This window comes from Anser brachyrhynchus (assembly GCF_964034855.1).
Source record: "Anser brachyrhynchus genome assembly, chromosome: 1".
Lineage (NCBI taxonomy): Eukaryota > Metazoa > Chordata > Aves > Anseriformes > Anatidae > Anser > Anser brachyrhynchus.
In genome coordinates this window covers 168588501-168615163 of record NC_137694.1, presented here as the reverse complement: position 1 = coordinate 168615163, position 26663 = coordinate 168588501, and the positions used below count along the sequence as shown (strand labels likewise).

Genomic DNA, 26663 nt, shown 5'->3' with positions numbered 1-26663 from the left:
TTCCCTGCTCCACAGGGGTCATTCCCAACAGGATGCGGTCCTGCAGGACCTGCTCCACCAAAGTCTCCTCAGTGGGCTACAGGTGAATCTTTACACCAGCACCTTGCACACCTCCTCTCTAACCACGGTGTTCTGCCTGTGCAATGTTTTGCCCCTTCTTATCTATGTTTTCCCCGAGGTGCCGCCATTTTGGCTGCTGGGCCCAGCCATGCCCCGTGGTGGGGCCGTTGGAGCTGGCTGTGTCCAGCATGGGGCAGCCTCGGCCTCTCCTCACAGAGGAGTCCCCAGCACCTTGCCACATGCAGACACTGCAGCGATACGCACTAACAGCACCGCTTTGCAAGTTTATGTAATTTCAGATTACTTGGCACCGACCAGTGGCTCATACTGGTTTCTCACCGCTCCCCTTTCCTCTCTTGCAGAACCCCACATTTTGTGAACCACTGAACATACCATTACTTGGACAGATTTTTCTACACAACATCACACTTTTAGAACCGTCTGTATCCTCCTGAATTTTACTCCTTGTCTTGTCCCCAGTACCATTTTCATAATTATTCAATGTGACTAATAAAACAGATTCCTTTGTTTTTCTGTATGAACTTAACATCTATCATGAGCCAATCTCTATCACTTTCATTTTTGAGAAGTGCAGTATCAGTTGCGGGAAGAACAGAGTCAAATTAAATTTACAATTAAAAAGTTTCAGGTTTAAGGGTAATAGTTTTGAAAAGCTAAGAGCTGAGGACAGCCCCTAAGCAGCTTTCCTGTCTCAAAGCTATGACTTACAATTCGCCTTGCCTCATCTTCCAGTCATTTTTACACAAGTTTTCTGCACATGCAGTAATTTCCAAATTCATCATTATATTCTCATTTATGCTTTCAAAACTTTTGGTCGTTTTTGCAGGACTTCTAAATTTATTTATTTATTTTTTGTTATTTTTTTTTAATATTCAACTAACTTAAATACGTCTGACCTAATAACTAATACTGAACTAACCACAAAGTAGCCCATGTTACTTATTTGCCCTGGCAATAAGATTACTCTGTTGATCCTTCTGAAGATGAATACCTAAATTCATGCTATTCCCATTACTTACATTACTATACTGAAGTTATCCATTAACAAAGCAACAGACAGCATAACACCTCAGGGCAAAATATCTGAAGTGATTCATTTAAGGCAAAGCTTTTGAAGATACGTTGCATCCTTTTAAGAGTATAACCAGATACGGTTTTGAAAGTTTGAAATGCCTTTTCTCATTGATTCAAGGGAGACTAGAAGAAAAGATTGCCATCTCTTCTCAAATATCACTACCATCTCCAGAGGGAGAGGAAGCCAAGAAGAACGCGTTCTCGAATTTTCACAGGAAAGAACCATGAAACTGCCTTCTACCTCAATCACCTACTCTTGCTGAAGACCTTCATTTCCAAAGAAGTCCTTTATACACCATACAATGAGATTTGTTAGTCATTGAAATGAAGTTATCTCGAGAGTAAAACGTACCAGTTAACATCGCCACAGTGTGTATAACAGCAGTTCATTCCAATAAGTGAAGGAAACAACTATCCAATAGAAAATAAAAGTAAATTTATGTAGCTAGAAGGTAATCACTCAACTGGGAATTCTGCCAGGGAATCGGGGTTAACAGCCCATGTCTTGCCATAGGATCTTCATCATATGTAATTATGTCTATAGCTGTGTGAAATGTTCATAATGAAAGCATACTCTGGTAGTTCTGCATTTTACTCTGAACTTGAATTTCAAGTCAAATTACCAGAAAAGAAAAGGATAACTTGCATTTATTGACACCTCAAGGAAAAGCGAAATGATTTCTTAAGAAATAAATAGACTGAAGCCTTAAACTTCACACTATATTCAAGTAAAACGGGTATGTTTGATCTGAGTTCAATTCAAAATAAAATTCCTTTAGTGAGGACAGAACAGAGTTTGCAGAAGCCTATGTGAACAATATAGACATACATACATACTTTGTTTTATGTCTTATCTGAAACACAATCTTAAACAGCACAGCAATGGACTTCTGGAAATATGCTAGGACATCAGATCAGCATGTGACTATAAAGAATAATTAACTACAGCTAACAGGAAGGCTATTTTTCACTAGTCTGCACATCTCCTTCTGCTCTGCCTGTTAGCCCTAAAGAGAGCTCAGGGTGTAACCAAATGCAGTGCATGACATTCCTTACACGCAGTCTACATATATATATGTGTATATATATATATACGTATATATCACAGACATACATCTACATGGCATTCAGTGATCACGGAGACACCATAGCTCTAGGTCTAGTAAATATATCTTCCATGATGGCCTCTGAGTATGGTCTTGTATTAGAACCAGGCATGCCTGGTACAGCCCACACCTGAACAGCAGTTGTGACTCAGTGCTGTCAGCACCTGAGAAGCACGTGCAGTGGCTGGCCTTTAGCTCAGGGTGTCCTGCTGAGATCCTCATCTGATGTACCAGATCATGTCCGGCTGCACCCTCCTGTTGCCAGCACAAAGACATACACATCCAACACAAGCTTCTTCAATTCCTACTCTGGGTCTTAGAGCCTTAATAAAAATAAAATTAAAACAAAAAAAAACAAACGAATTTTGCAGACAGCGGGATTCCAAAAGTAGTTAAGTAGCCAAGTCCCTAAGGATGTCGCTGTGTTTTCATTTGCTATGTATTTTTACAAATCTGTCTCCAGGGAAAAAGCTCAAGTCCAGACAAGATTCAGTCACAGAACCAGGAAGACAACCAAGTTCTCACGTTTCGCTTTTGAAACCTTTTTGGTTTGTTTGGGTTTAAATTAGTTTTAGCAACTATAAATAGAACCAAAGAAATGTGGGCAGCTTCCAGGTGAGAGGAGCATCAAGTGCATTGGAAACTAGAAGCCAATCTGCTATTTCTCAGACTCCGCAAGCAACTCTGTCAGCTTAAACTGCTCAAAATCCTTTTACATCAGCTCTGCTTTCCTGCCACTTTCATCCGACTCTACAAACAATTATTGATCATTCCTGTATATATCATTCAGATGCTGTTACAAGTAACATTAATTGTATCAGAGCCATACATTTAACTTTTTACCAACTATAATGACTTCATTGTTCTCCTTCTAGTATAATATTCACAGAATAATTGGTAAGATTTTTAAAACACCAAATGATCTCCTTAATATTTGTGGATCTTTTTTTAGTCTTGCACTTAAAAGCCTTGCTTAAAAACATGTCCCCTGCACAAGCACATGCATGCACACACACACAAAAAAACCAAAACAGAACAAAAAAAACCCAAAACACTAAAAAACACTAAAAAACACCACACAGAGAAAGCTGAAAAAGAGACATCTATTCAGGATAGAGAGATATATTGAAAAAATGGTATGTTTCAGAGAAACATGCACTGCATTTATCTTTCCACAGGAATTAATAAAAACTAAAAAAATATTTTTGTAACACTTCATGATGCATAACAGTAAAATAAACTTTTCATACCTTCCTGTGTTTTTTTTTTTAAAGCACCGACAAGTAGTGAAGGTTGTTATCAAGTGGAAACTTATGACTTTTCACCAAAAAAAATAGTAATTGACCTATATTGCTACTTGTCCTTGACCACAGTTACAAGTCAAGTGGTTTTAAAAAACTACTTCTCAATTTCCAAAGTAGCTTTCTGCTCTTATGTCAATTGCCCTTGAGTTTGGAGAATAGTTTGAAGAATGTGAGGCTTAAAATTAAAAACAAACAAACAGGAAAAAAAATCGGTCAGGAGAGTGTAGATTTTTCATAGTCCTGTAAATGTTATATTGATGCAACTTATAAAACACATGCTCCTTAAAGGTTACCTTTACTATTAGGTGGGCTGTTGCCTCCATTATTAATCTTGAGAAAAATAATTGCATAAGACATAAACAGCTGGTAAAAGCAGTTTCTATTACATCAGTTTTCATTTAAGATGTCCCCATGTCTTGTTTTTACTGAAGACTAAAATCAAAGTTTGTATAATCAAAAATAAGTCTCAGGTCACAACATGCTTTTAATTAACTTCTCCTGGTGCTAGAATGAGTATGTGACATCAACAGAGTGTCAAGGGAATAGTTCTGCCATCTGACAAAATTTTCCTGTATCTGTTAATTGCATAAATTGCTGCTTTTCTGTAACTGGTGAGCAAATGAGCATTGAATGGAACTGCCCAGGAGCTTACCAGGAAATACACGGTGACCAGAATTCTAGCCCAAATTCTGCCCTTACCTGCTCCAGTAGGAAAAGGAGCAGCTTGAACTGTGGGGAACATGTCGGCATGCTTTTCCACCCACCTGCCAATCTGCAAAAGTCTGCTTCCATGAAGACAGTAACAATATGAACCTTGCACACTGGAGAATAAAAGGAACATTTAGCAGGTAGCAGTAGCCATGGTTTTGTCCAAAATTTTTATATGTTCCAGTGTGATAGGCCAAATGACCGAACGTCATTCCTCTTTGACAAGAAGACAAGTTGCAGTCTAAGGGGTCTGCTTGGCTCTGTCACTCCCTGAAGCCCAAAGGGACCGTCACCTCAAAGGGACTGCACCTTCAGCTCTGCCACCACAAAGCCCCAGCGGGGGTGCTGAAACAACTGCAGAAAAGGTTTCAGGGGCCTGGACATCAGCGCTTCCTCCTTACGTTACATTGCCCTTTTCATTCTGGTTTTCAAGGGAAGCAAACAAGCTACAGCTAATACTGTACACCTCGCTCGAGCACAACCAGCTGGTGGGTCATGCCAAACCCTTCAGTGTGGGGAGAAAACTTGCTCCTCCACATCCTATGTTCCCTTCCCTAGGCTAAAACGTAGTTATAAATTGATTGTCAATTGATTGTTCAATTCAATAAATTGAATTGTTTGTGATTGTAAATCACAAACTTTACAAACTATATCCTCTTAACAAGAGCAATGTAAGATAATGTAGTCATTAACTGTGCCTAGTTCCCTTCTAGCAGCTGGGCCACAGAAATTTTAAGAAGCTGTTACTGCTCATAGCCAACAAAAGTGTTTCTAATTTATCTGAGAGCTCCAATATATAAGCAGAACCAAAAGTGTACCAGGAGAAGTCAGCTTTCCCCCTTTGGGTTAAAAATGTAACCACTAAACTGTAGAAAATTCAGTTAAGCAGGCCTTATTTTCAGTTCAGATTTTACTTCTTCACAGACAATTTTAAAAAACACTTTTTACTCTTAAAGAAAGACCAGTACATGACAGATGTAAGAGAACCCCTTGTTCCCAGAAATCAGGTGCTGGTTTCCAGCTTGGCTTGTTGAATTGCCAAGTAGAGGGACAGAAGAGAAAGCAGATTTACTGCAGGGCTTACAAAGAGGAGAAGACAGTTGCATGCAGCTGCAACCTCCAGCGCCAGATACTGTTGGGCACACCTGCAAGCAGCAGAGCTGATTCTCACAGGACCTCAGAAACCGTCTGACGTGGTTCAAGTTCAAAGACGATAGGCAGCAAGTGATGAAACCAAAAATATTCTTTCAGTGGCCCCATCCCATCTGTTAGGAAGAGCTGTAACCACAGCCTTTGCCCCAGCAACTCTGCTGGAGCAATAGCACTGAGAGAGTGTAGACTGGTTCTGCTGCTCGTATTTGCAAAGCTGTGTATAAATACCATTTGATTCATACATATGCTGAAATAACAAAGCATTAATTAAATTAAGCTGAATGATTGCATGTTCAGGAGAAAAAGTCAGACTATTTGCCAGAAGTTAAACATCAGTTTATCAACCTTCCCTTTTGCACAGTACCTTCCACGGGGTATGGAAGTATGGCAATTGCTTTAGATGCTTCTTTCTGTGAAGCAAACAAACTGCTTATTCCAATGTTTCAAAAGAAAGGGTGTATGCTCTGATGAAACTCCCAAACTGCAAATGTTTAACATCCTGTCGCAACCTGATCTCTGCCCTATTTAACATCAGTTTGAGGTCTTCCCATTCCCTACAGGCTTCAGTACAAATTTCTGGGAAAATATTAATATCAAAGCTGGCAAATAGCACTCATTAGTGTATTTCCAAAAAAAAAAAGGGGGGGGGGGGGCAAACTCTGACTTTTGTTCAGTTAGTGAATGAATTATAAACGACCTCAATTCATGAATGAGAATTTTTAAGTATCTACCAAATATGTGAAAAAATTGTCTGCAATAATGTACCCATCGCAGACTGCTCACATCAATTTCTAGATAGTCACTATTATGGATACCCGACTGCTCACAGGATGTATTTTCTTACCCAAGGCACGATGACCAAAATGTTTGTATAGAATAGGAAACAGTCACATTGAACTCCACAAGCAATAAATGATGGGGGAATTAGGGTCCACTTTAAAGGCAATTCTAATTAAGTGTTAAGAATTTCTAATTAACAGATTTCAAATGTCAACAGCATGCATTTCCCGCAGATTTTAAGTGAAGCTGTGATTCCTCAAACACATTTGAAGAGAAGTGTACTGCACATGAACATTTCTGCCAACAATCAAAATAACTGCTTTCAGATTAAAGAACATTTTAAGTAACTATGGGTATAGCCATGAAAATGACAGAAAAAAAGCTGAAAAAGAGATATAAGAGTAGCAAATATATAGCTCTACAATGACAAATCCTTTGAACTTTGATTACAGGACCCTTAAAATTCAGGGATACCAAATTTGCTATATACAGCCAATCATACTAGGTATATAAAATAAATTTAAGATTTTAAAAAGAAAGTAACACGTGTATTAAGAGGAAAGATAAGTGTGGAACATGTAACACATTCAGTTAGCATGAAACATTGTGAAACCCTGGAACAATTCAGGGAACAATGAATCACAGAATCATTCAGGTTGGAAAAGACCTCTAAGATCATCTAGTCCAACCTTTAACCTAGCACTGCCAAGTCCACCATTAAACCACATCACTCATTTCTACATCTACATGTTTCCTGAAGACCTCCAGGGATGGTGACTCAACTACTTCCCTGGGCAGCCTGTCCCAATACTTCACAACACTATCGGTGAAGAATGCTACAGCCCATTGTTTTATTTTTTTTACTTTTTTTTTGGACAAGATTCCAAGATAAGTCAGCTGGGAAGGGGCCTCCGGAGGTCTCCTGCCCAACCTCATGCTAAAAGCAGGGGCAGCCTGAAGTTCTGACCAAGTTGCTTGGGGTTATGTCCGATAAGATCTTTAAAAAGCTCCAAGGATGGAGAAGGCACAACCTCTCTAGACAAGCTACCCCACTGAATAACAGCCCCCGCCGGGGAAAAAAAGCTTTTCCTCACGGTGTCTGAACCTTTCTTATTCCAACAAGGGCAATTGCAGGGTCCTGCACCTAGGGAGGAATAACCCCAAGCACCAGTACAGACTGGAGGTGACCTGCTGGAGTGCATGTCTGCAGAGAGGGACCTGGGAGTCCTGGTGGACAGCAGGCTGACCATGAGCCAGCACTGTGCCCTTGTGGCCAAGAAGGCCAATGGCATCCTGGGCAGCATTCGGAAGAGTGTTGCCAGCAGGTTGAGGGAGGTGATCCTGCCCCTCTGCTCAGCCCTGGTGAGGCCACACCTGGAGTGTTGTGTCCAGGTCTGGGCTCCCCAGTACAAGAGGGACATGGAGCTCCTGGAGCGAGTCCAGAGGAGGGCTACGAAGATGATTAGAGGACTCGAGCATCTGTTGTACAAGGACAGGCTGAGAGAGCTGGGCCTGTTTAGCCTGGAAAAGAGAAGACTGAGGGGAGACCTCATCAATGTGTATAAATATCTGAAGGAAGGATGTTGAGAGGATGGAGCTGGTCTCTTTTCAGTTGTGCCCAGCAACAGGACGAGAGGCAATGGGCACAAACTGAAGCGCCGGAGGTTCTGGATGAATATGAGAGGATACTTCTTTACTGTGAAGGTGACAGAGCACTGGAACAGGCTGCCCAGAGAGGTTGTGGAGTCTCCTTCTCTGGAGATATTCAAAACCCACCTGGATGCCATCCTGAGCAATGTGCTCTAGGTGATCCTGCTCAACAGGGGGGTTAGACTAGATGATCTTCAGAGGTCCCTTCCAACCTTGTCCATTCTGTGATTGTGTGATTTCAAAGCATGCCCATTGGCTCTCATTCTCCCACCACACTTTTCTTCCATCACTACCCTCCAGGTCCCTCCAGGTGGGGTGAAACCAACTGACTACAACACTGAGCCCAGGCATTCAACTCATCTTCACCCATTTGATGGTGCCCCCATTCATGCTGTACTAACCCACAGCTTGGATACCAGACTATTGGTTAAAACCACTGGTAAAAGCCTTCCAGAAGTTGAGATGAATGGTTTATGTTTCTCTCCCCTCACCCACTTCCCCCGTCACTCTGTATCACAGATGGCAAGCATTTGGGTCACACATTACTGTGGGTGAATCCACGCTATTTCCAGTTACCACCTCTTTCTTCACCATGCCCAGAAACGTTTCCAGGGGACTGACTCCATGATTCTTCTGTGGACCAAAGGGAGGCTGACTGCCCCATGTCCTCGGTTCACCCTTTTAGACTTCTCTGAAGAGGACAGCGCTGCTTGGTTTCTTCTCCTCATCAGGGATCTCCCACTGTCTCCATGGCCTTTCCAACGTGGTAGACAAGGGTGCTGCCAGAACACTGACCAGCTGCCTCAGCACCCATGGGCTTGTTTGGGTTCAGTCCTCTAAGGCAAACCCCAGCTTGGCTGTCATCACAACGGGTACTTCTGCTCCTTGAACCCTGCCTCTAAGCACAGGGGCCTATAAGAAGGCCGTGCGGGCGATGGCCGAGGCAGAAAAGGCAATGGAGTACCTCAGCATTATAGTGCTTGCTTTCAGCCTCCCCAGTTTGCCACAGACCTACATTTTCCTTGTCCAGCTTTTTTCCACTGATGTTGTGGTAGAAGCTCGTGTTGTTGCCTTTGACATCCCCTACAAGGCTGAACTCCATCTGAGCTTTGGCTTTCCTGATGCTGTCGCCACACGCCTGCATGGTATTTCTGTGCTCATCCTCTGAAGCCTGTCCCTGCTTCCACCTCCTGCAATATTGCTCTTTTTGCACTGGAATTCGGTCATGAGTTTCCCCCTTAAGAGAAGCCAGTCTCCTCACAAGTCCACTTGCCTTACGAGCTGCCAGTGGATTAGAAAACAACTGGACTTTTCTTCTACAAATTTGTTTTTCAGGAGGTATTAAGAACAAAAATACAGATAAAGCCTCTGGCTAACACATGTATTTGTGCCCCAGATTTTTTGCAGCTCTAAACAATAGGATTCCTGTCCTCAGAAGAGTGAGTTTATGTTCTTCTGGTAGCACCTGGTACAGGTCACTATCAAGAAGAGACTTTAAAAACCAGGTGGGCCACTGACTGAAACACATCAATGATATTATTCTGCAGCATTTCACTGCCAGGGATTCATTGCAGAGGCAAAAGAGACTGTCAACACAGCTTAGCAGGGACTTCAAATAATACCTTCAGAGCCCACTTCCTTTGTTTTCCTCAACCATTACTTTATCGTTGAAAATGACGCAGTACAGTCCACGTGTACCACCATCTCTGGCTGATTTCATATATTGTAAGTATCACAGCCAAATAATTGCGCTTGGCAAAGCACCAGAACGTTGCTAGTTACTGTCATTTCCACTGAAACATACAGTACACCAAGCTATACAATGAAAAATACATCTCTACCGGCTCTGCAACTCTAGCTTGCTTCAGAAGCGCTCTATGTAAATGCATTTGACAGAATTGTGTGTGACTGTTAAATGTGCCCCTGCTGTGTCTTTAAATCCTCATTAGTGTTCTTTAAGTCAGTGCACCTGATTATACATTGCACAGCGGGAAGATCTAACAAAGTATTGTTATTTGTATTATCTTTTTATAACCTAGCATCACATTCCCATTAAAAATGTATAGTGACCTTACCCATGTCAAGGCTTTCAAGAAATAAATAATGCACTGAGATAATTGGTTGTTTGCCATCATACATAGTCTTTATTGCATGTGTCAAGCCCTGAGTCATACTAATATATTTAACATTTCTCATTAGGACATAATAGGAAATTGTGCCTGTATAAATCACATATTTATTCCCAACACGTGGCTTAGTTACACTGTGTAAAATGATGAAAACGATTTCCTGTCCACACTAGCTATGTCTCACATAGAATAAAATGTTTTTATTAGATTTACTTTGCACCACAAGAACTGGATGGGTTAAGCTGCTCATATTTTTAAGCAATGATTTCTGCACAGGCACAGAGAGTTGCATGCACTGAAACGTGTACCGCATCTTTCTGAAGAGATCTGGACCACTAACATTCATATTGTGACAAGCTGCCTACATTATCATTCTGCATGCTGAAATTCAATAAATATTATTAGAATATTCTAACCACTAAAATCACAGCCACCGTGGTTTCAACAGCAGTGTTATCAGACAGTGAATGATGCTGGACACAAATCTGAACAGTTATTCCCTCAATCAATATAGATGATTCTCAATAATGCAGTTCACGTTAGAAAGCTCATGCCAACTCACTAGTCCACATATAAACAGATTTTTTTTTTTTAAAGAAAAATGCTTTTCTCGCTCCTCGTAAGAATTAAAGAATTAAAAAATGTATTAAAGGTAGCCTAAAGGAGGTACGCCAGGTACCCAATTCATGTTCTGTGATGAAAAGCACCAAATCTACATCATTATTGGAGACACCCTGGCTTAAAGCAATCATGGAGTCTCCCTCAAACTTTTGAAATTTTTGTCTGCATGTGTACACAGACACATGTATGTGGAGGTATACTTTATATTGTCTGGAAACACTGATAAATTCTGAATTTTGAGAATTACAGAAAAAAGCACAGTAATTTTATCTCCTCTTTGGTGCCAGGAACAATAACAAATTATCCACTATGAAGAGCAAATTGTGAAAGTCTATCACTATTTATCCTTGAGTTTAAAAGAGTCTCTGAAGTATAAATTCAGACCTTCCCCCCCCCCCCTTTTTTATTTTAAATGACTATATGCTGTGAATGGTCATTTGTCTGAGAAAAAGCAGAGATGTAAATTTATTTTCAACCTGAAAGAATACATGCCAGTTCAATGGATTATATTATTCTAAAAGAGTAAATTAAGTATTAACCAGCATACACCGAAACTAAAAACAAAACCTTGTACTGCTGACCAACTCTGAGGAACTACCAGATTAATTCAAGAGATCATTATTAATACTGCTGTGAATATATGTAATTATCAAGCCTCGTAAAATCCTATTCAGGCAAAGCAAACCTTTTAAAGTAGGTTAGCAAATAATCTTTTACATTTTTGGCATCATCAGCTGCCATACGACAGCTCTAGAGTCATGTTTATTACGTAAATGAAGAGTTAGGTTTATTACTGTAATGAAGAACTTTTACTGCAGTTTTGCAGTGCAGATACTAGTTAAGTGCTTTACATATCAATCATCTTGAAGGGCCTACAAAGAGGTCAGTCACTAGCATTCACTCAGGACTAAATCTTGGCTGGCTACCTGGATCATCCCTCAGTGTTGAAAGCAGTCCAAGCTGATTCAGACCGGGATTGCCCAGCTTCACATCTCAATGGCGAGAAATACGGATTCGTAATTCTCAGCATAACCAGTGTTCCTGAGCTGTGACCTCAGAAAGAAGTAAGGGACACAGACTCTTCTGTGCCACAACAACGTAATGAGCTGTGGATGTTTACTCTTTTACACCTTGAAATTTTTTAAACTTGTGAAATTTTCAAAATGAAAGCCTTGGGAATTTTACTTAAATGAACACCGATTTTAATAGCAACTATACCCATGCTAGTCAGCACTTAGGTTCCTTAGCAAATGCAACATTATCTCAACCACACATGAGAAACACCTTTTTTTCTTTCTATCTTACTAGAGAAAATATAGACGAATACTTTTACGCTACCTGTATTTGGAACAGAAAAAGGAGACTTCTCTCTCTGAGACTAACATATTATTTTTCACACCAGTACTTCATAAAACTGCTCTATCAGGAACAACTAGAAAAAGGAAAGACACGTTTTGCAATACACACTTATGCCAAAGAAAAGTAAGGCACCAAGAATCAGGGCCTGTGGAAGCTCTCGTAATTATGGGGTTCCTTCAGCCACCAAGACTCTTCGGGAGCCTCTCCTGTGTCTTCAGTGCTATGTGACTGTGCAGTGCATTGGAAGGTCTGGAAGATGAGGTGAACTCTTCCTTTGCTGGCCTTGCTCGTATCTTATTTAGGATTTTAGCATAATTTTGAGAACAGTTACAGACACCTTAAATCACATATGCCTCATGTAATCTTTTACTTATTTACACTAAAGATCCTCACCTGGGAAGATTCAGAACCACAGCACTGGAAAAATCTCAGTGTTTCAAAACACTTTCTGATGAACACAATTATGTTTGTGATTGCAAAATATTCCTTGGTCCCATCAGGCTGCTATGTGGGTGGACCCCAGAAAGTACAAATAAATGAGTTACCGTTCTGGTGCCCTCCTTTGCAGTAACCATTACTGGTTAAAATTTATGACTAGACAAACATAACCAGTTTACTAGAAACCCAGACATAAAAAAAAATGCGGTAAAAAGAAAATCTATCTTCATACTTCAACTGATAAACAATAATCACTATCCAGCATCCAAAATAAATTCAGCAGAACTAATCCCGGTCTGCATCCTGGAATTACTAGTGGAGCACAGAATATTTAGTAGAATAGAGAACTAGAGACTGTCAATCACTACTGATATGAACAAAACCAGAAACTAACCCTGCTCACAGAACACTACATTCATGAGGCTCTTTTTTCCAATGACCTCCCTACTGACAGTAACTGGTGTAATATTAGGCAAATAAATGTGTGTTTCTGTACAACACTGTATGATGAGTTATTTACACGCACTTTTCTAAAAGTAGCAGCAATTGATGTTGGATTAATACAAAAGTATTCTTAAGTTGCATATAGCTCATAGAAACCAGAAACTAAGAACATCACTCACTGTTTTGCAAACCTGCTATGTCCAACAGTAAATCTCTTCCTTCAGGCAAACGTGGTAAGTAGCCTTGATCATAATAAACTATTGCTACAGATCAAAGAGTAATGGCACATATATGTTCAGAGTAATATAATAGGCAAACCCTTGCTTGAAGCTAAATTCACGGTTGAGAAGCACACAATAGCAGTCGGGTGGTATTATAACCATCTACATTTAACTAATCTACTTTTTCAGTATTTCTTTATCCATTTTCCATGCTGAAAAGACATCAATGAGGTCAACCACACCAACTAAAGTGGGTGAACTGGTCTGAATAAATTAAAGCTTGAAACCTCTTAATGTTAATATTAAAACTTTTTTTTTTCCAACACTTTGAAATTACGAAGGTTCTAAAAACTATTTAGATTCCTGTCATTACCACAATAGAAATAAATAGTAGGTGAGCTTGGTTTATAAATGCTTTCCATATATTTAAATATGTAGCAGTTAAGAAAATTACACAGCCTCTTATGTATTTTTATTGTGCAAAAGATGTATTTTCACAGAGAGATGCACATTGCTCATCATTCCTGAAGAGCTTTAAAAGAACTGAATAGGACAGTATGATAGTTAAAAGGACCCAGATTATTTAAAAGAAAGGTTTGCCTCCTTGTACATGAACAGCCAGGATTATTGAATCTCTGACTCTCTGCATATAAAAAAAAAATATCTTACCCTTGGTTTCTGCAGAGATTACTAAGGCAATTCACTTGTTTACATTCTGCGATAAAATAAACTGCTCTGTCATGCAGCCTGGAGCTCCTGTATCTCATCCATTATGTAAATCTCCAAAGAGTAGTTCAGCAAACACCATCTCAGTTCCACTGCACTTACTAAGACTACCTACACATCTAAGTTAATTTTCATTTTCCTAAGACCAACAGAAACTCTTTATTTTCTTAATTTGCAAGACAGAGTCTCGCTGTCATCTTTCTTCAAAGAATAGCCACCAAAGCCCAAGCACATACAGTTTTAAACACAACTTAGACTTAAATCCAAACACGTGGGTTTTGGGGGTGCACCATCTCCTCTAGAAGACAGGAAGATAAAGAAAAAAACACTGGAATTATTTTGAATCTCACTATTTCTAGAATAACATCTTCTGGCATTTTTCTCGTTAGTGTTGGATTTTTATTTTGTTTCTTTTGTGATAATGCTGAAACATTCTTATATTACTTGGGAACTTAGGCAGAGAGTCAATGCCTGCTCACCTATGTCCAAAACCCAGGGCTTTTGTTTTGGGTTGAATTACGCCCACATGGCCATCGCAGCTGACTGTAGCAACCACAGCTGTAGCAGAATGCTGTCGAATTGAACTGAAACAACAACAAAACTCTAGGTAAATTGCAAAGTTCAAAAGAAGGCGACAGCCTCAACGCAGAAGACTTGCCCCTTCGTGACTCGTTGCTACACCCATGAACAAGACAGACTTTATGCATCACCAAGGGTACACCCAAAGTGCTGTGTGGGAAACGTACGAGCAGGTCAAGATTTAGATTAATGCCAGGAGCTTCTTTTCGCTTTCAGACACATGTCCTTGGGTATATGAAATACCGTATCCAGTACAATCATCATTCAGGTCTGTTAGCGGAGGATATCAGTATTAAAATAACTTCCTTCTCCTTACGTGGTAGCTATTGAATTCTAACACATTACTCTGCTTTCACGTGAGAAGTGACAAATTGCCATTGTTTGATATTATTCTCCCTATGGCATGCCAAAAATATGCATTTATTTCTAGCACTAAATGTTTATTGTCAGATAGGCTGGAAAAGGAAAACAGTAAAGTGTATGTAGTATTTCAGTTTCTGCTTCAATGTATCTTAATCAGTACTGCTGTGCGGATCAAGAACCGTATTTTTTCCCCTCTCATTGAGAAGTAAAGATTAACTCTAAAATGCAGGTAGCTGTGCTGCTTCATGATACTGAGAATTAAACATTTCCACAGCAGTAGTATCCTTATTTTCCATGCAAACACTTAAATCCTGATAACTAATGACTGGAAACAGATAATTAAAAAACAAGCAGGAGAAAAGTCCTGTAAATCTCTGGTTTAAATTTGTTTTACCCAATGGACAATGCCCAACACAACTGAACAGTATTCAATTTCTTGGAAACAAAACAAAACAAAAAAACTGAGAGCATGAATTTAAACATTTTTCTCCCCCATTTGGAAACTTGTATCATACATCTGAAAATACACACTTAAAAATGGTCTTGTCAAACAGCTTTGAAATGAAATGCCTTGTGCTTCTCTCCCTGGAGTACTATAAATTTAGTCATTATTAGAATTAGTATAATTGTTCTTTAAGTGCTCTAGGAATAAAAGGTGAAATGAGCTAAGTGACTGCTCTTTCATTTCCCATGAGAACATGCCTCAGCAGCGAAGTCAGACTGTGGGAGCCGGGATGATCAGGGATGCTTTGAAAACCCATGGACTGGAGAACGAGTCCAGCAGAGCAGACCCTCGTGTACTCACGATGCCTGGACCAGCACAGCTTGCAGGTGGAGGGGATATCTTTTCTTACAGGGAGAATACAGAAATTCGGTGGAAAGAACTGCCCTCTGGAGATGCCTGCTGTCTGTCAGCTACTGGATGACAGGAACCTGCAGCAAAATCACTGAAGTTAACATAATGGATCCAGGCCTCTGCGATCTAGCTCCTTGCAGACTCTGTCCCATCACTAACGAGTAATTTTCATCAGCAATAAAAGGTGAAAGAACTAAAGTAGCTGGTTTGAAGCCACCACGAAATAAAGAGGAACAAAGTGCCACCTCAGTTGGTAGCAGTACCAATTGCCACCCAGGAGAAGCACTGGTCTGTGTCTCCATTAGCAAGGAGCATTGTGCAACAGGAGGGGATCTTCTCAGTGAGGCAGTTTGGCTGAAGATATCCACAGTCTATGTCTTTCGGGGGAATTTATTGTGGAGTAGCCCATGAGAAATCAGAGCATGTTAGCTAAGCTTTTGGAGCACATCTCCCAGTTTAGTTCCTTCCAAAGGCGATGTAGCTTGCACAGCCCAAGGCCATGCTACTGGGCAAAACCAAGCACAGACAGAGATTCATGGATGCATTTCCAGATCTAAGCTACTACAGTAATACACTCAGCTCACTTTCCAGCTCTGGTCTGGACTAGCTGCCTCCAAAACCTAAACTTGCCAGTGGTTTGGAGGACTGGTCATTCCAGATAAATCTGGTAACAGTGGGGACAAATCTGCACTGGTTCAAGGGGTCCTGCCACGCACTCCAAGTCTGCCCCTTCAAACCACTAGGCACAGAGCCTGCAACTCACAGCAGAGACACCCTCTGCTTTCACACCGTGAAACCGCCCTGCTGCTAGGTCTCTGATCATTTCCAATGCTTTGACCTGAAAACGGGGAGCACCAGGAGTACCACAAAGGGGCAGGACACCCAACCCCAGCAGTACGGCTGCAGCGAGCGTGCTCTGGAGGCAGCTGGCCCCAGCTGGTGCATACATGGGGATCTGGCATCACTCATACCAGGGGGAACGGTTTGCTCCCCAAACTGGATACGTACAGCAAGGTAGATACTGTACGTCCCGTGTTTATGCTGGACAGTCCTGAGGTACTAAATACAGAGGCAGCCAGAACTGAGGACATGCTTACGTCAGAATTTCTTAACTCGATCTTCATGCTGCTTCCATCATTTTATTTTACACAGTCTTCAAGACATGTTTCAGAAACTGTAAGAGGTAACAGCACCTGTTTCTGTTTCCCCTGAGAGGCAGGGACTCTGTAGCATATCTCCTCTCCCCCTCCCAGTATGGGAACATTAACACAGCCACGTAATTCAAAGTCCCAGAAACTGCAATCAAAGTTACCTGTCTTATAAAGCAATTTGTCACTCTATTTTCCATATACATCAGTTTTTTCTAACTCTATTCTCAGCTCTGGCCAGACCGTACAAGGTTACTTTATTTTATTTTTTGGTTTTTACTCCCAAATGAATTTCAGGAAGAAATCTCAAAAAGTAAACCAGTGGTTATAGGAAGACATTCATAACCGGAAAAGCATGAGCTCAGTGACTTAAGTTAATCAAAAAAAAAAAGTTAAGTAATCATAACCCAAGCCTTACAATCTACAGCTATAAGTAATATAAATGATAGATGTCAACACATTTACTAACTAAAAATGTAGGGAGATACCTATTAACTTTCACAAGTAGTTTAACAGGCACTCTACTGCAATGAGCCTGTCAATAGGTGCTCAATCAGACCCTTAACCACAAGCTTTCACATATATCCACAATTTACAAACAGACTCATTATTGTCAGCTAGCACTTTGTGGAGCAGTGATCTAGGCAATGACAGCAAGATCCACCTTTACTTTACACTGACATTTAGGCAAATTAACTTGCATATTAGAAATATTCCGTATTTTGCTCACATCTTGACAATTCTGGAGTAATTACTCTTCTGGAAGCTGCACTACAACGCAGAGCTTCAACCTCCCCCACATGCCATCTTACATGAACACCGCTGCCACGCTTTTTAACGCAATTCTCCATTCCTTGTGTTTAAAAAAAACGTTCAATAAACAGGATTTGAATTCAACGCAGCTGAATCAGCCCACAGCTGTTCCAAGCAGAGCAGAAACCCGTACAGCCACCAGGACACAAACCCCACACGCCACCGCTGAGCAGCTGCTGAGCTGGAGATGTTTCTCCCAGTTCTTAGCAAAGCCTCCTGGACAGCTCTGCACCAACTACTTGAAAATACAAACTTATTTGTTATATATAAAGGACCTCATTATTTACTGATTTTAAACCAAAGCTTGAGGCTTTTGCAGTAGACAAGGCTTTGACAGGGAAGGTCTAACCCACCTCTGTGCCTACTTCCATTGCCTTTCTGAAGTTTGAGGGTATGGAAAAACTACAGCTACCTTTAACCGCTACCTTTTATTCTTCTGAAATAACACTTCTGCAAATATATATTTTGTTTTGCAATATCAGTCTTAAAAACAATGGTTATGATCTTCCATGGACATCTGCCCCCAGTCCACATTGGCAGGAATGAAATAAAAGCACAAAAGCCTCAGAATTGCAATCCAGCCGGGTTTAAACAAGGTCAGGTCACAAGCCAAACACCAAATACAATTAGGACCCAACTCTGATATACTGGTTTGATGTGTATATATGTGGGCGTGCTTTGGATACCTGCCCTAAGCCAGCTGCTGAAGAGCACTGCGTAAACACATGGAAACAGTGGGGAAATGAATGGAATGGAGCCAAGAGCCAAGACCCATAAACAAGAAATAATTTAGGCTCAAAAACCAACTGCACAGCAGAAATGGGGGGGGGGGGGGGGGGGTAGAGGGGGGAGCAGTGCAGAACAAATTTTATGCTGTTAGTAAGGAAAGCCTAATAGCAACGCTGAGGTCCTCCCAGAAATTCATTCACTAATTTTACAACGGCAAGGGGAAAAGGAATGAGTCCAAACTAATGCAAGCGCGTGAGGCTGAAGAGGTTTGCCACAGACTTCGCCAGTGCCTTTTTTTTTTCTCTCTCTCTCCTTGGAAATGCCACCAGCAGTTTTTCAGCAATCAGGATCAGTCCCAAACACGCCTCACCCTGCTCACATCTGAGCCGGGCTGGCCCAGGGCTGAAGAGGGCTGAAGACAGCACCAAGAGGCAGCCCAGTATGCAGCAGACGGCCTTTGCGAGGAACAGAAAAAAGAAAGGACATCTCTGCGTTTTACATCTTTAAGTGACTAGAAGTAAAAGCAGATCTGTGCTCTGAACACGACTGAACCCCAGACGACAAACTGCCTGCTATCTGTTGCTCCATTAAATATGTACCACTGACTGACTGTTAAGGGACAAAGCCTGACAAGTGCCACACAACGGACGAAAAAGAACTTTACAGTCTTTGTGCCTTGCTGAATTTGGCCATCAGTCATTTTTAAGTGGTAATTTGTTATGCGGCTTTATCCAAGATATTTATAATCATAATGAACTGAGACAAAGCACCAAACTCCAGCCTCTTTGCCTTAGAGTAGTCTAAATTGAAAAGAACGTGACAGGAAGGATAGATTGATGGTCAGTGCAAGATAACTCTCTTGAGATTAATATATTTTGTCCTGTTCATGCTTCTATTTGTAATTATACTCCAAGAATCCACTGAATGATGTTAGATGTGAAAGACCACTTAAGAGCAGTCACTTCCCTTCTAGAAAAAGTGTATTTGTTTGCAATAGATAGGGAGGAGACAGCAGACAGAAAACAAACATCTCCACACGCTACCAGTACTCTGACTGCAGGCAAAAGCATAAAATCTTCTTGAAACATCCTTAAATATATCCAGTAAGAAAAATAACCGCCTTTATCACCACTGGACTCTCAAAATCACAGAAAAATGCAGGCTGGGAATCCAAGTCCAAACTCCATCCAAAACAAGGGCAGCTTCAAAGCCGGATCAGATGGCTTGGGGACTTTGCCCAGTCTGCATGGGTGCCTGCGGCTGTTCCTCCCCATGCACAGGACTTTACGTTTTCTTTTGCTGACCTTGTCGAGGTTCCTGCCAGCCCATTTCTCCAGCCTGTCAGCATTGCCCTGAACAGCAGCCCTGCCCTCACCGGGTCAGCTGGGTTTCTGCAACATGGTCCTGCTCTGCACAGGAGTCAGGGAGGGTGAGGCAAGGGTAAATCGGAGGTAGGGAGACTGTTGAGATGGGTTGAGCTCTGGAGATCTCAGAAAAGGTATTTCCTTGTGTTGAATACCTCTCTTTAAATGGCTGAATCAAAGTTTGCTCCTGTTATTTTATTATTTTAAAAAAAAAAAAAAAAAGATGACACACAGGTTATGTTCTTGACAAAGCAGTACTTCTCAGGCTTGTCACATAGACCTCTTCAAGAAAATAAGCAGTTGGCTCTTAATGCCACTGAAATCAAGACAACTCCGTGTATCACAGACCATTTTCTGAGCACGGCATTATATAATTTAGAACATCATTCAGCCTGATCAAAGGAACTTCCCAGCAGTATTTCTGCAGGCTGTCCTTGAAACCACAGTGTGAGAGGGAGACTGCACCCAAGACCACTCATTGCAAAGGCAGGTCTGTGTTATACTTAATCTGAGCAATTTCTTCTCCCCGGTCCTTAAATTTAGCTCTCCAACCTCCTTTCAATCCTGCCTACTCCCTTTTGGCCTAAGGCCTTAATCTTTATGTTGCCCAGGCATTTTCCAGCTATAGTTCTTTCCTGTCAGTTACCCATTTCCTTATCAGCTTCTACACTGGGCTCTCATCTTCATGAATTCGCATGCAATCACTGCAGACTGAAAAATATAAACCTTAAATGTCATATTCAACGAAGCAATGAACCTCCGGATTCAGTAGCTGTTACAGACAGCACAGAACCATTGTAAACTGCGTGCATCCAATATACGTGTATTTATTTATCATATTTCTTATTTTTTCTGGGAAAGATTCATCTGACTTCACTTTACGAAACAGAAAATTTTATGTTTATATTTCCTCCAACAGTTGCATGTATGGTTAGATGTCAGTTGTTTATATAAAATCGCTTTTACATGCATTACGATATGGTTTGAGGCAGACCAACAAAGAGATTAAATATATTGATATAGTTTATAGATGATGCAATCCAAGCCCTCTTTACACTACCAACGATATACCAACATACTCCTATTATTAACGGAAAAAAATTGGCTTTCAAAACTTGGTTATCTAAACAGCATACTCTTAGCTCTACTGTAAAGTGAAAGACTGAGGCAGGGTGCTGGGTGAAATTCAACCTCTTTCCTACTGGAGCCAGAACTTTATCAACTGATCTTAAAAGTGACCACAGAGAATCCCCTTCTACCTCTGTTGCTTAAGTTTTCTGAAATCAGTCTTCCCAGAAAAGAATTTTTTAGTCTCAGACTTTGAATTCCTGAAATTGTTCAGATATATGATTTAGACGTGGTACTTTCCTAATCTAAAAGATTAACAGCTGGATTCAGAGCTCTACATTTGCAAAGACTGCCAAACAGAAAACACATAATGAAATAATTCAGTATCTCCTCCCTTATCTGCACAGCTTCCCCATGATTATTAAGGGATGTCATCAGAGGGACATGAAAGTAGAACTATGGCTTGAAAAGAAAGAGGTCATCCTATTCCGTTTTTCTTTCTTTCTGCCATCACTCTGCATTGAGCCAAAAAAACAAAAGCATAAAAAAGATGAGAGATACAGAGATAGGCATGCTACATTTCTCACACAACTACAGTCCTTTCCAATAAACTCGGGGAAAGGCCATATGAAGTCTAGGAGTCTTAAATTTGTCTGATCTGAAAGCCCTCTCTGCACATTCTGCTTGCAATGGCCTGTCTCATGGATCTGACAAAACTTGGAGGTTTTCTGTCCTGGTGCCACTTCAGGCCAAACATCTAGCATGGCCCTCTAGTCCGACAAAGTTTCTCCTCTAACAATTCTACACAAACACGATTATGCTATGGTAGTGTCGCTCTGTGCTGTTTTCTGGACAGTGTGAGGAGCCCACTGCAACATGCTGATACCATCTGCACATTATCTCTGGGTAAGCGGGTCTTTGTGCTCTCTCATAAACTTTCTGCCAGTAAAGCATTGTCATCACACACACACACGCCAGTTCATATATACAGAATTTTGTCACTGTCATTCCGGAAGATGCGAGCAAGGTTTCATTGGTATTAGTTTTTCACACTGCTATTTATAGGCAAGAGGTCTGAGCGGGGAAGTGTTTGCTCCCCCATGATATGAGCCCATCCAAGCTGTCACACGTTGGTGTGGACAGCAGTTGTGGGCTTCTTGGCAATAAAATCAAAGAGAAATTCCTTAATACTCTGCATGCTGGCTTCAGCAGGCAACAACTGCTGGTTCGTATCTGGGAATACCGGTCCCTGATCCGGGAAAGGAATTGTGGACATTACTACTGAGCTACTAATACCACTTATCTCTATTAAGGTTCAAATTTGCCTTCTGAAGGTTGGAGGCTTTTAGGAAACTGTGGTATATAAAACAGATGTTCTATAGATGCCTCTAAACTAAACATCATTTCAATGGCTGTTATTTCAGGAGACTGGATTCGAGGGCACAGATGCTTCCCTCAAGCCTTGTGCTGCTTGTAAATCCTTAGGTAGTTAGGATCAGCGCATCTTCTACCTGTTGCAAACACTAAAAAGGCTAATCCAGGAATTAAACTCTTCCTTACTGTGTCAGTTGTTGATAAAATGCAAAAACCTCTGAGCCACTCAAGCATTAATATAACCAAACTACCATTGAGATAAAAGAGAATCTCAGCCCTGCTAAAGTATTTTGCTCAGATAAATAGAGGAATGGAGTTAAATTTCTGGTATTCAACTGACACACACTGCACTTTTGGAAAACTTTAGTTGCTCTTTCTTTCATTGTTCCTACCCCAATCGAGATTCAGAGGATGAAGAAAGCTTTCTGGGAAAGAGGTTTTCCACTGTAACATATCCTTCCTTGACCAATACGGTTTCCAGAATGCCTTGCTTAATTGAGTCGCTGCACTGCATCCCACCATACTGCCATTGCAATTCATTCAATCTGGTGCAAACCCACAGGCACTGCTTCGTTTAAACATCCTTGGCAGGCACTGGTTAACATAGCATCCCAGCCAAAGTCTACAGTTCACAGTCACCAACAAGTCTGATTGACGGACGTCAAGGCCTACTGAATTTTATCACCTTCTAAAACATAAAGTCAGCAAAGCACAGGGGTCCACTAACACTTTTTCCTCTCTACCTAGCACAGAAAACACATGCTGTAAGACAGGTATCTCTGCATGATTAGAAAACAAAGCACCAAGATACCTACACATTAAGGTATCATATCCTGTTTATTAAGCCACATTTGTCAACATTTCATCTGAGTGCTACTCAACAACGTATTAATCTTCATAGCTGGTAGCTGCAAAGACAATGCCCATCTCATTCTCCTTTCATCCTTGCACAGAATAGCGCACCCCACTGTGTGTCAGTCCATTCAGACACTTGACTTCCAGGGCATTACCCATTTCTTTAATGTACTACTAGGTTTTCCTTTGAACGTTCAGGTCTGTAATTTTTTGTTTTCTTTTGCCTTTGTTTTTTTAAAGTCAGAAACTGTTGTGTAAAGTTACAGTTGTGTCAAGCTAAAGTATTCCCCTGCCTGAGAGACAGTATGGCATGTGGGACTCGGGTTATTTCATCTATAATGTTTTGTAATACAATGCAAATTTTTTATAATAGCAGTAATAGGTATAATGCACATGGTTGTAAAAATGTCAACCAACTTTTATGGCTTTCCTCTTCATATGAATATTCAGTCATCCATTCATCCCTTAATCCACTTCAATCCTGAAAAGAAAAAATGGAGTAATTCAGTATTTGTGAGATAATTGAAAAACTGTGTTTAATTGATGTATTTTCTTAGGTGTTTATTAATTTCTTAAATATTATTGTATATGTAAATAAAAATGTAACAACAGATGTCTGTTCCACAGTGAAACTCAGGTTAGGAGATCAGTAAGTTTATAAGCATTTTATAAAACTGGATGATTATGACACATATATATTATAGAGCTTTTTATTTCCTGTTAATGAATGATTTTACTTAATGTTTGAAGTGTCTTTCATTTCTAAGCTGACACTTAAGTGTACCAAGTCCCAGCTGCTTTAATTAGTCTTCAGGGCCCATTATATATCAGTATCATACATTTGTAGAGGTAAACTTTCTAGCAGTTACCTACTGTGAATCTTCTTTATTGGCATTTCCAAATGCTTTCCCAGAAATACTATGTGAGGTCTGGGCAATAACACATTAAAAGGCAAATACATTTATTAGTGAACTCAGTCATTACAATAATTATTTCCTGTGGCTGGAGAAGATCATTAGAAAATGTGAATACATATGAATACATCATTATTTTAGCTATGATTCCAAGTGAATATATAAAATAAAATGTATATAGATAATTAAATACTATACTAAACTTTTGGGACGCTTCTTCAGATTTAAGAAAATACACAAATCCAGTAGTCTAACTTTTTTAAAACCTTGGGAAAAAAAAAGCTTCAGATGTCCAAAATTTAAATAGTCCCACAATGGACAATAGTCCACAATGTGTCCCAAACCTCTTGCCAGAATATGTGCATATATCTGGAAGCAAATGCTACTTACATATGTCTCTCTTAATAATGTAAATGGTGTGAAGTCAAGAATCTATATCTGCTGTCAGAGTTATTATAAACAATCTGCTGTTATTTTTATATCATTTAAAATAAGGTCATCTTTCACATAGCAATGGAGCATCACCTGCCTGTTTTAAATCACAACCCAGTATTTTGTTAGTGCTGTATATATGATAACATGGCTAATGGGTTTCAAAAAGCTAAGCAAACTTTTACACTGAAAACAAGACAAGAATCTCCCTTAAAGATGTAAAATTACTAAGTACTCATATACTGCGCTACTATTGTACTGACTGAATTTTATGCACTTATATTTTTATTAACATTAATACTGTCTTAGAAATAAAATTAAGTTCTAGACAGTCATATGAATCATAAAAGGTTGCAAATTCACCATAAACATTGACCTCATTAAATATAATTAAATACTGCAGCCTTAGAGTGTGCTAACTACTGTAGACCATTTGCTCCATCTCTTATGCATCTTGTAAACTGTCTTCTTTTTTATTGCTGTTGCATCTCCCTTGACATTATTTGGATTCCTTCAAAAATTTCCATTTCGTGAAACAGATTATATTTGGCTTGCTGAGCCAACAAGCTTTGGGCCGCAGCTTCTTTTTGCACACTGGAAGAATCTCCTTTGAGTTTCTAGCAGCAATTTCTCTGTCCGATGTCCAAAAATGGGACAAGTAGACCAGTTTTTCTTTATCCTGGACTTGCACAATGTGGTTATCTAACTTGAAGAAGAACTGATTTAGTCATCGAGTTCTTGTACATTAAATGTGATGTATTCAAAACCTTTGTGGGGTCTCTGTCAGGAAGACAGCGTGACCTGTAATTGTTTCCAGTTCTACATGTTGTCTTATTATTACTTCTTCTTAAATACACACAGACATACACACACTCCTACAATGCAACTTAGCTTCACGTCACACATGAATGCTAGAAGTCTTATTAGGTTACTGTGCTATGGTAATGGAGAAAACATCGATAAGCATTTCAAAACTGCTGAACTGCAGCTATCTAACTAATCATAGCCACTACTGTGTTTGCATTATTAAATCACATACAATGGCCCTCCTCATGAAGAACCTACTTCTTTAGCAATGACAAATAATTGGCTTTGCTTATTCATTCTCTTCAGGTTTGCACAATTTACCAAGCACTGAATTGCCCGTTTCCTTCCACACCCTGCATCACCGTGGTCTCCCTGCCTCGTGTACTCCAGGCTCGTGGCAGGGTTTCTCTTTGTCCTCGTCTTTGCTAAGCACCAGCAGTGCACAAGGTGCTCTGACAGCGCCCACCATGCCACAGCCCTGCCCCACCGCAGTACACGCGGTCAGGGTGTGGGACAGGAATTAGCCTCCTAGCTCTGAGACTGCCTGCAAGGCTGACAAAGAGCGTGGATGGTGACAGGCAATGCACATCAGCCACAAATTCCACACATTCAGGTCAAAGACCTCTTAATCGCGACTTCTTTAGGCTGTTTTGGGGGTGAAAACAGAAGAGGTAACCATCCATCTGAAGACATCTGCTCAACTGGCAGCTCCACAATTCTGAGGCCTCATTTTCAGAAGTACTGGAAAACTTCGGCTTCAGATGAAGTGACTTTGAAATCTACGTGAAAAATAGGGCCGTCTGTCCTTGCAAATCTAATGCATTGATTCTGCCACGTGTCATCACTGTGAAATGTGTGCTGGACTTTGTTTTTTAGCTGTTTACTGTGAAATCGCAGTTTCTCCTATCGGAAATATGAAAACTGGTATGAAAGCCTAGAGAGACACACATCTAGCATTTGTAGAAAATGTTTTTTGTTTTTATACCAAACGAAAATCTACCACATGACACAACTGCACAGTATTTTTAATTCAAAAACCTTTATGCCAAAAGGGTTAAGTAACCATAGAGCAAAGCACACAAGAAACCATCGGCTTCAACCAAAAGAAAGAAATTTAAGTTGTGAACACTCTTATGTCCACTTCCAGCCAAAAGCTAACCATCTTCTTCAGACTCAGAGTTCATAAGGCTAACCAATACCACCAAAGATCAGATTCCTTCTTCTATGGCAAAAGAAAACCAAACAGAAATTAAAACACACAGTCCAGCCTGGAAACATTTCTTCGTCAGAATAAATCCACTCGTAGTCCCACCCTGGCCGACATCCCCACCAACTGGCAGAGCGGAGCAGGAGTAACAGACACATTACTGTAAGTAAGGAGCATGGAAAGCGCTTCAGGACAATCATGCTGTACGTATTTCCAGACAGAGGCTACCCTGTGTGTAGAGATGCCTTTGTATCTAGAAGCAGACCATTTTCAAACACATAAAAACATGCCAATTCATTAAAACACAAGTTCAAACAAATATCACTTTCATCATCTCTTTTATATACTACTAATTTTTATG

At 40.4% G+C, this 26663-nt stretch overlaps 1 protein-coding gene across 18 annotated transcripts in view; it reads right to left on the bottom strand.

Moving 5' to 3' along the window:
- Positions 1-26663, bottom strand: part of KLF12 (KLF transcription factor 12) — a 246156-nt gene that overhangs the window by 156282 nt on the left and 63211 nt on the right. For 10 of the 18 annotated variants that reach the window (XM_080556836.1, XM_080556818.1, XM_080556829.1 and 7 more), the window contains exon 2: positions 23360-23423. The exons of 7 other annotated variants lie outside the window; for them this stretch is intronic. In XM_080556836.1, coding sequence (XP_080412962.1) covers positions 23360-23380 — 21 coding nt within the window. In that variant the 5' untranslated portion in view covers positions 23381-23423. Of the gene's footprint in view, positions 1-14272; positions 15665-23359; positions 23424-26663 lie in introns of those variants that run through there. One more of the 18 variants, XM_080556822.1, reaches the window with a different exon arrangement.